The 13,045-nt window shown below is 38.8% G+C and overlaps 1 protein-coding gene across 1 annotated transcript in view; it reads right to left on the reverse strand.

Moving 5' to 3' along the window:
• ALG13 (ALG13 UDP-N-acetylglucosaminyltransferase subunit) overlaps window positions 1-12,679 on the reverse strand; it is a 64,793-nt gene extending 52,114 nt beyond the window's left edge. The window contains 3 exon segments of the mRNA XM_031027289.2: window positions 9,408-9,546; window positions 11,379-11,541; window positions 12,527-12,679. Of these exon segments, the coding sequence (XP_030883149.1) occupies window positions 9,408-9,546; window positions 11,379-11,541; window positions 12,527-12,607 (383 nt within the window). The 5' untranslated portion in view covers window positions 12,608-12,679.
• Window positions 12,680-13,045: the final 366 nt, after the last annotated feature.

Here is a 13,045-nt window from a genome sequence, read left to right on the forward strand (position 1 = left end):
ATTCTCTAACTATAACCCCAGCTAGAGACTATGAATTTCAATATGAAATTCAATGAAGACTTTGCTTTCTGTATCATTTAGGAGTATATACTGTGAATTCCAGGGAAATATCTCTAAGTCTACTCCTACTTCTTAAAACAAAAACTCTAACCGAGAAAATGTATTACTTCAATGACATTTTTTTATTTTCAAACATGCCACACAATTGGTTTTGTGTCTCAGAAATCACCTATGAAGGAAGTTAGCTTTACTAATTCACAAATGGGAAAACTGAGATTCAGAAAATTACTTAGGCCAAGGACTTAATGTTTTTCACTCCTAAATTTGGGAAGTATATTACTCACCCACTGCACACTGGCAGTGGAGAAACAACCAATATGTTCTGTACAAAAGGAGAAATGAACAATAAAAAAGATGTAATATATGGCCTCACAGACATCATTCCAACAGTGACTATCAGTTCAGCAAACAAATACATTAGAAGCACACTTGACAGTAAATGAGGTACAAAACTGTATTGCTTTTCCAAATAGCCTATCTAGTATATCCTAGAGTAATTACTACAAATGAAAAAAATTCCACTTAGTTCCTTTTATCAATTAGAAACAGTGCTACACAAGACATTATGGATTATAGACAATTAATAGTATAACAATATTAAAATTAGTTTCAAATTGTGTTCCGTATGTGTTAAACTTGGTAAGTTTCTAATTTGTTATGTGATAAAACTGGGAATTACTAAACTTAAATGTATTTAATCAGAGGGCTTCATTATAAAGGAGTCTAGTAGTTATCACCAGAGTACTAATGAACAAGGAACGAAGAATGAAAATACTTAAATTGGCCTCAGTCTGGAGATTCTCAACCTGGAGCCTCAAGGTACCTGGGAAAAACTCCCCGAAATTCACTGCAAAATATGTGTCAGTATGCGAGAGAAGCAATAGTTTTATATATTTTGAAGGGTTCCATGACCCAAAGAGGCTTATACTACTGCCTTAGAGAGCAGGACTATAGCCATCAAAATAAAATGACAGAGTATCAATCAAAATAATTTTGGTCAGGATGTGGTAAAAATTCATAAACACAATAAAGAGCTAGAAGTCAAATACCAAAACAGATGGTATTTAACAGTATAAAAGACCTTAAAAATATTCTACCAATATCAGAGTCAAGAAGCATATATTCTTCAGGAAATTCCTGTTTGAAGCAAGCTAGGTTTGCTCACCTTCTATCTAGCCACCTACAAAAATTATAATTTAAAGAACTATTCAATATAAAGATTGTGCTAGAATACTCACTTTTGTAAAGAATTAACCATCTAACAAGGAATTAAATGTTTAGTGGTTATCTTAAACCCTTTTCCATGTAATCTGTTATTGGAAAACACTACAGCTACTGCTTTTAACAAACCTCTTCATTTTTAACACGTTTTACCAAAAATCCCCAATAGGTACCATTATTTGACAGACACTTAAATACCATTAGGATATTACACAGTGTCAGTATTGCTATGTTTTAATGCCAGTCCTGTAAATGTTTGATCCTACAAATTTCACCATACAATGTGATGGTCACATCTTTCTTCTGAACAAGAGACATACTAGACTCCAAGAAATGACTATGTGCAAGATTACAGTGTTTCCTAAAGACCAATCCCAATCAAGACAATGAGAAAAAGTGCATTTATGCATTTATCATTTATGGAAAGCCTACTGTGCTGCAGGCAGAGGATTCAAGAATGAGTAAGACAGTTCCTCCTCAACTAGACTGTTAAAAGAGTTCCTCCAGAGCAGTAATCATGTCTTGAGTGCTGCTGATACAAAAAGTAGATGCTTATTATGCATTTATGTTAAAAGACTAAATGAGCAAATAAATGGGCTCAAGATATTTAGAAAGCAAAGCTAAGAGAACCTGGTGACCAATCAGATATAATGGGTTAAAGATATCATTTAGTCCTCCAGGCTTATAATACCATCAATACGGGCAAGGATCTCAGAAGGATGGAAGGAGAAATAAGATTTTAGTTTGGGGCACATTAAGTTTACCACGCTTAGAGCATTAACAGACATATATGACCAATAGGTAACTGGAAATACCATTCAGAAGTTCAGATCAGAGTCGGGGAATATAGATAGAGCATTAATAGTAGCTCTGGGAGTAATGAAAATATCAAGAAAAAATAGAGAGAGAACAGAACCAAAAACAGAACCTAAAACAAATATTTGGAGAAAACAAAAGAGCCAGTTAAGTAACTTGCAACCAGACAAACCACCTGGGAGTTTCTCCACATGGATTTTGATCAGCATTCAGTAGGCTTTTAAAAATAACAATGTGAAGACTGAAATAAGTAATATACCTGTGGTTATCATACAATCAAAATTTCTTGGAATAGTCCTGACTTCATGTCCTGTCACCACAAATGATGGAAGAAATACAGGGAAATCAGCATTCTAGCAATTACAATTCCCAGTCTATCAGACACTTAAGTAGCATAAAACTTCCTTTTTGCATTATGCTGAGCTCAGTTTCCTCATCCGCAAAATGGGAGAATAGTAGCTATTTCATAGAATTATTGTAAAGATTAAGTAACTTCGTACCTGTAAACTGCTTTTTTTAAAAAATTTATTTACTTGAGAGACTGAGAGTGAGCACGAGCAGGATTGGGGGGGGGGGGAGAGGGAGAGAGCAGCAGAATCCCAGCTAAGCAGCGAGCCAGACACAGGGCTCAATCCTAGGACCCTGAGATCATGACCTGAGCTGAAGGCAGACACTTAACGGACTGAGCCACCCAGGAACCCCTAAACTGCTTTAAATAGTACCTGATACATACTAAGCATGCAACAGGTGTTAACTATTGTTATTTTTCATTCCCCACTCCCCCACAAAAATATAGTATTAGTTGTACAGCAGAAAAACAGATTAGTACAACTATCTGGACCACCCATTCCAAACCTTTCCCCCAAATCAGTTTCAAATAGTCTGCCCATGTCTCATTTCTTATACCGTATGCAGATTTTTGGTCATGTCTGAAAATTTTACAATTCGAACGAATCAGAGAGATTAAGTGCTTATACTACAATAAAGGGCCAAGAAAAATGTCTACATTACTTCTAGTCATTACGGACGTTTTTTTAGTCTTGGAAAACTCTTCCTCAAACTATCAAAGTGGTGGTACATATTTTTATATTGCCCTTTTTATCTACATGATTTACCTTTAAAAGCACAGAGTAGTACTCTAAGGTGTCTAAAATCAGACACTTGACAGTACTTTCCGATAATGACCAGCTGACCCTTGAACAACACGGATTTGAACTGTGCAGGTCTACTTTACTTTTTCTAAAACACAATATTGTAAATGTATTTTCCTTGATTTTCTTTACATTTCCTTTTCTCTAGCTTACTTTGTTAAGATTACAATATATAATACACATAATATACAAAATGTGTTAATTGACAGTCTATGTTATCAGTAAGGCTTCCACAGTCAACAGCAGGCTATTAATCAAATCTTTGGGGAGTCAAAATTTATATGTGGATTTTCAACTGTGCAGGGTGCAGGGTTCTTGCACCACTAACCCTCCACATTGTTCAAGAGTTAACTTTTAATGTTCCAGAATCCCACTTCAAGTTCATCAGTTGCACTCTTACCCACCAAATCCTTCCAGCTTTCTTTCCTCCCAAATCAGTCATCAAAACTCCCTACTTCCCAAAGTCATCCTATAACCTCACATCACTTTTCATCTACTCCAACATCAACTTTCTACTATTACTTGTCCACCTCTGAACATATCCATGATAAGAATTTCTCAAAATACTCCTTTGCTTCCTTATCCCTGGAAATTTAAATATCTCTAACAGAAAACTGCTAAATAAACTACACTCCAATAACCCACTGACTTCAAGAACCTGAAGCCCTGCCATGCAACGAAACCAAATTTCACTCAGAGCAAATATTCCCAATAGAATATTACCGTTAATTTTTCATAAGGACCAATAACTGGTAATTTTGGCAATTAATTTATCTTAGCCTTCTTCCTCATCTAAAGTGGTTTGTAGTAGGTATGTTTAAAATTCTCTTCCAACTCCAAAAATCTACAAGTCTTTGTCTTAAAGTCTTCCTTTATTCAATCTACTATCAATCCTACCCATGGCATTTTGGATTCCAAAAACTCAGGAAGCACAGGTTTCTAAGTCCAAGGTAAGTTTATCATACACCAAAGAAAAACCCAATTAAGGGTGAAATTCCTACTAAAGTAAACAACTTCTAATAAATGAACAAAACTCTCCTTGGAAGGGAGTAAAGTAACTAAATACTAGACAATTATGAAGAATCAAAAGCTTACAATATATATTATGGTGTGGTAGAAAGAGTACAAGACAAGGAGTCAAGAAGCTGCTTCTAGTGGCAGCTCCCTGTCAAAGGCTGTTAGACAAGTTGTAAACCTTTGGCCTTCCACATCTGAGAAATGATGGGATTGGACTAGATGACCCCAAGAATTCCTGCCAAATGAAACTGATCCGGAGAGATCCCCGGATTTTTAAGCCGAACTGGTAAAAAAAATTTCACAAAGGTATATAGTCAAGGGATATCACTACACGCAATTAACACCATTGGCTTAAGCCTCTGCTAAATGAAATAATGCAATCAGGGTTATATATTCTTGTGGGAAAGAAAACAGAGGATTTGGGGTCCCATATTACTTTACAGTTGTCTGATGTTTAAGTTGACCCTTTGTTTCTGATTCTCTATGGTTAGTCCTTCATGACATAACTAAAAACCAAGTGATCAAAATACATTTTAAGCCACAATTTTTCTCAAATTAGAGCACTTATAAAAGAGCCCAGAAAATTCTCTCCAAATATTTGGAAAGGGCCTTTCCTATATAACATTAGCATTAAGACTAATGTAATGTACATTTATGATTATGGTGCTGTGAATTCTCAACTATGTAGATATAGATTACTCACTTTTTAGATTATTCTCAGCAAAATTTTAATCCAAGTTGGCTTCCTCCTGCTACCCAGAGTATTTCTCAGCCACCACCTTCTACTATTAAGAATTTATTTTAATATTAGCCTAAGTAAAACACAATCAGGAAAATAAATCTATAGAAACATTATATAAATCATCCCCAGTAAAATGCCTAAAATAGCCAACATTTTGATTATGGAAAGTATGTCGTTATAGTGTATACTATTTTTATAAACTCTATCTAAAATTTCTACCAGAAAACTATGAACATTTAGAATCAAGACTACTTACTCTAATCAGAATTTCATAATGTATCAATCTTGAGGAACATGAACCTAAAAGTCATGTATTTAGGCCATTATATACATCTGATCATATATTTGCTTGTAGAACTAATTTTTTAAGTAAATTATAAATTCCTCTGTGATGTTACAACAAATGTTTCAACACCACTGTGAGAAGGGGCCCTTAAAAATAATAGCAAGTTCTCTTGGCCTAAGTCCTTTTTGATTTACTCTTTTCAAACCAATAAAACTTTGATACTGAACAAGATTATTTTGTCATTTTCTATTTGCATTTTAGAGGAAGAGAACAAATCTACGCCACTAAAAGTAATTTCTCCAAGTACCATAATCAACTGATTTGATATTTAATCTTGTTAACCTTTAATTAATCTTAATCTTTTTAAGGTAATTATTGAACGTTTTATTTCACAGAACACAACTCATCATTTTTGCTTGTCTTTTAAAAAATTGGTTCCTTAAACTGTACAGCTAATGATGCTGACTCTCAAATGCCTTACAAATTTGTTACTGCTTCATTTTATTTATTCTAAAGAACACCAAACTAATAACTACATTTGAGGTTTTGGGATTCTAGGATAAAACCTGTGAATGCTCATACATATTTTAACTAAAATATAAAGTAAAAATCTATTGAATTTACTAAATTGCGGTAAGGATTTGGACCCAAATGCTAACATTCACACCATAAAATTTTCTATACATTCTATAGATGTATAAGTTTATTAATTTATATTATTCTGCAAATATACTATATATTTAATTTGATTTAACCACATTCCATAGGTTGGATTTGGGGGATGTTTTTAAAGTGTTCAGAGTTTAGTGTTTATTTTTGTAATCCAACAACTTTATCCAAAAATGCAGAAAATTTTTCTGGCTGGCCAGGAGGAAAACATTTCAGTGTTGATAAGTCCATTGACTGTAACAGCCCAGGAAGCGTGCTAAAACAAAAGAAGAAAAATATTAGGTAACAAGGGAGAAAATTCTGTAATTCATCTGCTGCCCACTTGATGACTGAATCTAACTTCCAAGAATACTGTGATGCTTCTCAAACTGTACATGCGAATTTTAATAAAATTTTATTTTAGGTATATAGTTGACCCTTGAACAAGGTGGTGTTAAAGGAACCGACAATCCGCGCAATTGAAAATCCATGTACAACTTCCAGGGTCACCTGGGTGGCTCAGTCGGTTAAGTGTCTGACTTCAGCTCAGGTCATGATCTCAGGGTCCTGGGGCTCCATCTGCATCTGCAGATGTCTGCATCTCCCTCTCCGCCCACTCATGCTTTCTCGCTCAAATAAATTTAAAAATCTTAAAAAAAAGAAAATCCATATATAACTTCTGACTCCCCCACACCTTAACTACAAATAGCCTACTGTTGCCTGGAAGCCTTACCAGTCACATAAGAGTCAATTAACACACATTTTATACATTATGTTATGCACTGTATTCTTAACAATAAGCTAAAGAAAAAATGTTATTAGGAAAATCGTAAGGAAAACACATTTACTGAAAAAAACTCCTTGTATAAGTGAACCCATGTCATTTAAATCTGTGTTGTTCGAGGGTCAACCGTACATACAAAGATTAAAGCAATACGAAGAGCACTATGTAGTACCTGTCAATACCAATTCAACAGATACTGTACATCGTGTCAACAAATATTACAGAAATGTTATTTCATGAAAGATGTGGTCACATGGCTTTTAAACATTTCTCGGGACTGGGCAGATATAAAATGAAGCAAAATTAATTTATGAAAACAGAATAAATGAAAACAAAATTAATAGCTGCCAGACAAGAACAATAAGCTGGAAAGACTACTGGACCATGCATGAAGACTGTGAAATAGCTTTCTTTTGCCAGTAATTTACTATCATAAATCCATATATAATTAAGGTACAATCACCATGCATGTTGGAAGATTCCAAACCATGACATAAAAGTATTACTTCACAAATTTAAGCAGCCACTTAAATTAGAACAGACATACAACTACCCAGCCTAGATCTGGGGGAATAATGTACCTAAAATGAAAATACAACCAATTATTGATTCTTACAGAATTCATGTATGTGACTTTTTTTGAAGTTAATATTAAGAAAAAGACTTCTAAAACTATAAGAAATAAACTGGAGACTTGTACAGCTTTTCAACTTGAGTAAGGAATCAGGATGTTTTTCTGAAATCAGTGCTTTCTCCTTTTAAATGTACTGACATAAAATCAAAGCTGACTTAACATGTAGAATAAAAATACTCATTAAGTGTCCGGAAAAACTGACTTGCATAAACCCGTTAGGAGGCGGAGTTTATTCTTCTTTAAAAAATGTTAACCCCGGGACGCCTGGGTGGCTCAGTCATTTAAGCACCTGCCTTCAGCTCAGGTCATGATCCCAGGGTCCTGGGATCCAGTGCCTCATCGGGCTCTTTGCTCAGCGGGGAGCCTGCTTCTCCCTTTGCCTGCCACTCCCCCTGCTTGTGTTCCCTCTCTAGCTGTGTCTCTGTCAAATAAATAAATAAAATCTTTAAAAAATAAAAAAAATTAAAAATGTTAACCCCTAAGAATCTCAACTACCCAAGGACAGTTATCTGAAGCCTACATAATTTTTATTACCTAGCTTCTCCCGACTCACAGTACTTTTAATAATGACTTCTGTGTTATACAGCCACCCTGATCTTTCCTCTCCTCCATCATATAGGGATTAGGACACCAACAATTGTTCCTGAAACAATCAATGAATTTGTCTCCTCTCATTGAGAACAGAATTGTCTGTTTTGTTCACCAATACATGACAAGTACCTAGAATAATGCCTGGCACATAGTAGGTGCTCAATAAATATTTAATGAAAGAACAAGTATTTACTGAGTGCCTAAGAGACAGACGCAGTGAGGTTAAAAGACAAGCCTTTTATGTTCTAGCCAGTTTCTTCTAAGGTTTTCCACTTGAAAATTAATTTCAATTTATTATAACATAAAAAATATATTTTATAATACTTCTATAAGGTCTTTACTTTTTAAAACATCAAACTAGGATAGCTTTTAAAGTCAAATAATTGGGAATTACTGACCTGACCCTTTTGCAAGCTTCTAGTGTCTCAAGAAGAATTAATAGAAAACCAACCAGCAATTTTCTTCATCCTTCTACAGTGATGTTGACCAGTTCTTGTCGAATTTTAATATACTTCTAGAAAATAATACTCCTTACCATAGTAATTCCTTTGCTTAAAATACTTTAATGGCTTCTCACTAAACACAGAATAAAATGAGAACTCTTACCTGAGCTATCCCCACCCAGTCTCATCTTATACTATCTTCTCCCTTGCTCGCCATACTCCTGCCACACTTAACCTTCCCTCTGTTCCTCAAACAAAACAAACTCCAAGCTCTTTCCTAACTTAGGACCTTTGCAGTTACTGCTGTTCCTTCTTCCTCTAGAGCTTCACATGACTAGCTCTTGTCATTTAGGTCTCAGCTCAAATGTCATATACTCAGTCATGCCTTCCCTGACCAATCTAATTAATCTTCACTCCCAGCTATTATATCACACCCTGCCTTATTTTAACACATTTCACCACGTGAAATTATCTTCATCGTTTATTTATGAACGGTTAACTATGTCCCCCTACTAGAACATAAGTATCAAGAGAGCAGGGGCTTTACCTCATGTTTATCACTGTATCCACAAGCACTTAAAAACAATGCCTATGACATATCAGGTCTAGTTTAATTAATGAGTGAGTAAATTTCACTTAGGGATCCCAATGGATTTACTGAAGGCAAAACCTTAATTATAAAAAATCAGCAAATGCCTTCCTTGAATAATGAAAATCTAATGAACTCAAAAATTATATTCTCAGAGACTTGCGCACCAGATGGAACTTACATACATGCGTACACACACAGATATTCACATGAAATGAAACACGCACAGACACAGAAAGAAATATAACAGAGATCACACTCACAGCATTAGACAAATAAGAGGGCTTTACAGGTGAGAAAAATCAAAGTATGTTTGATAAGCAGGAGAATGTAAGAGGTTGAAAAGACAGACAAGTTAGGTAGGTGGATAAGAATAGCTAGGGAGGATTTAATGCAAGAGGTCAAATTATCAGTCTGTAGTATACCTGCAGGTACAGTAGAAGAGATGCCCGTCTTTGTGTAGCTGCTTTGCCAATTCCAACTGATGATTGTTCATCAACTTTTCGTTTACAACCACTACAAGGGGCTTTCTTTTTTCCAGAGTCTCCAAACAGCTTCCTGCACCTAAATCAAAATTGTTAAGTTTAAAAAAAAAGAAAAAAAAAGCTAAGGTGCTCCACCAAGCTTTATAGACAGAACTGAAGATGATAAACTTAGCTGGCAGAACTACAAACCAGGCCTTTAAATTATACATTCAAATGACCAAAGTGTAGTGACCAGTTCTCTATATTGTTATAAACTTGACTTGAAAAATACATTCTTTACCACTGCCAACAATATTATGACCTACGATTCAGTGCTTTGCCACTTGCCCTCTACTAGTATGCCCTGGGCATGAGCCTTGAATTCAATTAAGATTTAAGTTCAACATACTACACGTGAAACTGTACTGCACTTCTATTCAAACACAAGTGGAAAAAGCAAGTCTTCAATAGTGACAGGCACCAAAAAGAAAAACTCTGACCATCCTTATAAGGCTGCTTGTGAGGTACCATCCCCAAAATGTCAAGAATAAGTCTCCATGGGCGCCTGGGTGGCTCAGTTGGTTGGGCGACTGCCTTCGGCTAGGGTCGTGATCCTGGAGTCCCGGGATCGAGTCCCGCATCGGGCTCCCTGCTCGGCGGGGAGTCTGCTTCTCCCTCTGACCCTCCCCACTCTCATGTGCTCTCTCTCATTCTCTCTCTCGAATAAATAAATAAGATCTTTAAAAAAAAAAAAAAAAAAAAAGAGTAAGTCTCCATAAATGTGCATATATACAATATTTGGGTCAATTCAGCTCTAAAATCTAAAATCGTTTAGGTATTTTAAATGGGAGTTAGAAGGGCGCCTGAGCGACTCAGTCTGTGAAAAGCCTGCCTTGGGCACAGGTCATGATCTCGGGGTCCTGGGATGGAGCCTGGCATCAGGCTCCCTGCTGGGTGGGGAGTCTGCTTCTCCCTCTACCCCTCTCCGCAGTTCGTGGTGTCTCAAATAAATAAAATCTTAAAAATAAGTTAATAAAAAATAAAAAAGTAAATGGGAGTGAGGAGACTGATAAGTAGACAAACCTTTTTGGGTTGACTAGTTTAGAGTAGTAGGTAGGACAGACTCTAACACCAAGACTTTTATCTACTAACTTGACTGGAGAAGTACAGTTAATCTGTGTCTCTGTTTCTTCATCTGTAAAATGGGAATACTAAAAATACTTAGCTCATAGGTCTGGGAGGATTCAATGACTTATATACACAAAGCACACAGAACGGTACAAAAAACTATTAACTATTATCCTATACATTTCTAATCACTAATCTGTTGGTAATGTTTACTTCTAGTAACTTTTCTCCCTTCAAACTAGACCTCTTAAGAACTAAGAAGCTTCTTCCCTCACTTATCCAGCAATCGAAACTGCAATGCTCCCCAAAAACAGTTCTTGTGACGGTACCGGCAGTCTGACTAGATCAGGATGGTTTTTGAAGAGCAGGCAATGATTTACACAACATGTGGTTAAAAAAATATTTTTGACTGCATTCATTTCATACTCCCATTTAAAATATAAAAAAAACTTTCAAAGCCAATTTCTCCATGTCCAATCCAACCAATAAGCTGGCTGAACATTCCTGCAAATCTAAGCCCAAATACTAATTTCAAATTTGATAACTCTTTACACACGACGTTGGGTAAATTATTTTGCCCGTGTTTGGAGTTTCTTTCTTTAAAGTTAGTCTATGTTGTTAATTTCCTCGTATCACCCAGAAATAATAAGTTCTCTAGTAATGTTCTCAACAGGTATATTCAAATAAGTATTATACTCAAAAGGCTACAGTGCGTTACTCTAGTGATTTTACTTTACCTCAAAAATTTCAAGTTTCTGTTCTTACTACCAAAAACCCAAACTGTGGTATTCTAAGGCACTTTACCTGCGTGACTAATAACAAGATCTGCTTTCTGAAGATCTTCTTTCAATGAATCCTTGTACCTGTAAACATCCAGAGCAAATGACTCAGTACTGAATGGTTCAGGTACCACCTTTCCTCTACCTATCTGAAGGACAAGTCGGTTGTAGCCCAGGCTCTTGATGATCTGAAAAGGGAAAAAAAAAAAAAGAAAGAAAGAAAAAGCGGGACTTTTAAACAGGGTACTGGAAAAACAAACCCTAAAGTCGGTGTTCAGACCGCAGCGCGGGCCGCAAAATCTTCTACCTGCGGCCGATTTTACTTTTCCAGAACGACGCTTTACCCCCGTACCGGGCCCCGACAAGGTACCTCACGAGTCCTACCGGTAAGATCTACGCGACCCTGCTCACCAAGCCGTTGAAAGAACCGGCCACGCCACAGGCAGAAGACCAGGCGAGACCCTGAGGAAGGCGTCAAAAACTAGAGGGGAGACGAAGAAACGGCCCCAATCCGCCTCAGGGCTGAAGCTGCGCGAACCACCGGCCCGGAGGAGCCGCCGCAGCAGCCGCCGCCGGAGGACGCCCGCCTCGAGGACGCCTGACGAGACCGCGAGGCGCGGGCTCGCCAGAGCGCGGTGGGGGCAGGGCGGGGACGGCGCGCTGAGTGGGATCGGCCGTATCGAGCCGAGCCGGGCCGAGCCGGGCCGAGCCGGGCCAGGCAGAGTTTGCCGAGGCGTCTGACGCCGACCACGCGACCCCGAGTGGACCTGAGGAGCGGCTGGAGGCTGGCCCGGGCCGAGGAGCCCCACTCGGAGAGGCGGAGCAGCGGGAAGGAGGGGCGAAGCACGAGGAAGGAGAGGCGGAGGCGGAGAGTCGGAAGGGAAAAGCCGGGGAAAGGAGGAGCCGGAGAAAGGATGGGGAGGAGCGGCCCGGAGGGCGGCGGGGAAGCGGGAAGAGGAGGCGGAGGACGCTAAGGAGAGGGGGAGCTGGAGGAGGGCCCAGCCGAGCGCGGGGAGGAGCCAGCAAAGGGGCGGCGGCACCTGAGGTAGAGCTGTGAGGGGTTCTTCCCGAGCGCTGCGGTCAGGCAAGGTTACCGAGGCTAGTGGTAAGGCTAGCGGCGGCGAGCGGCGAACGAAGCCGCCACACGCCCGCACGCCCGCCTCCCCCACTCACTTGCAGCGTGTCGCGCGCCGAGACACACGCAATGAGGTCGTCAAAGCTGGTGGTCCCTACAGTAACAAATACGCACTTCATCGCGCGGGTTCCCAGCCCCGAATCGCAAGGGCCGGATGTGACGTAGCGGAGGCCACGTGGGCTGCAGCGGCCGCGCTCGGTGGGGATGGCGGAAGTCGACCAGGGCGCCAGAGGGCGGTGGGAACCGGGGGGTGTGGCGCGCGGGCGGAGGGGGTGGAGCCGAAGGGTGCAAATGGCCTACGTGCCAGAAACGTGATGTGTGTATGAGTTCACCGGGCCGTCACAATAGGAAGGTGGGACTTGCCAGATTTACTTTTTTCCAAAGGTATTTAGAAAATAATGGTGAAACCTCATACCTAAGCGCTGTGCTGGCGTTATTGCTTGGGTACCACACATCTTTTGAATGATACAGGAGTTTGGGACTCTATTTGCTACCCTGTTTTGCCAATATTCGTTTGAGCTATGGTTTTACCTCAAGTCTGTTGAGAGCCTGTGAAA

This window comes from Leptonychotes weddellii, chromosome X, assembly GCF_054177405.1.
Source record: "Leptonychotes weddellii isolate Sample4059 chromosome X, ASM5417740v2, whole genome shotgun sequence".
Lineage (NCBI taxonomy): Eukaryota > Metazoa > Chordata > Mammalia > Carnivora > Phocidae > Leptonychotes > Leptonychotes weddellii.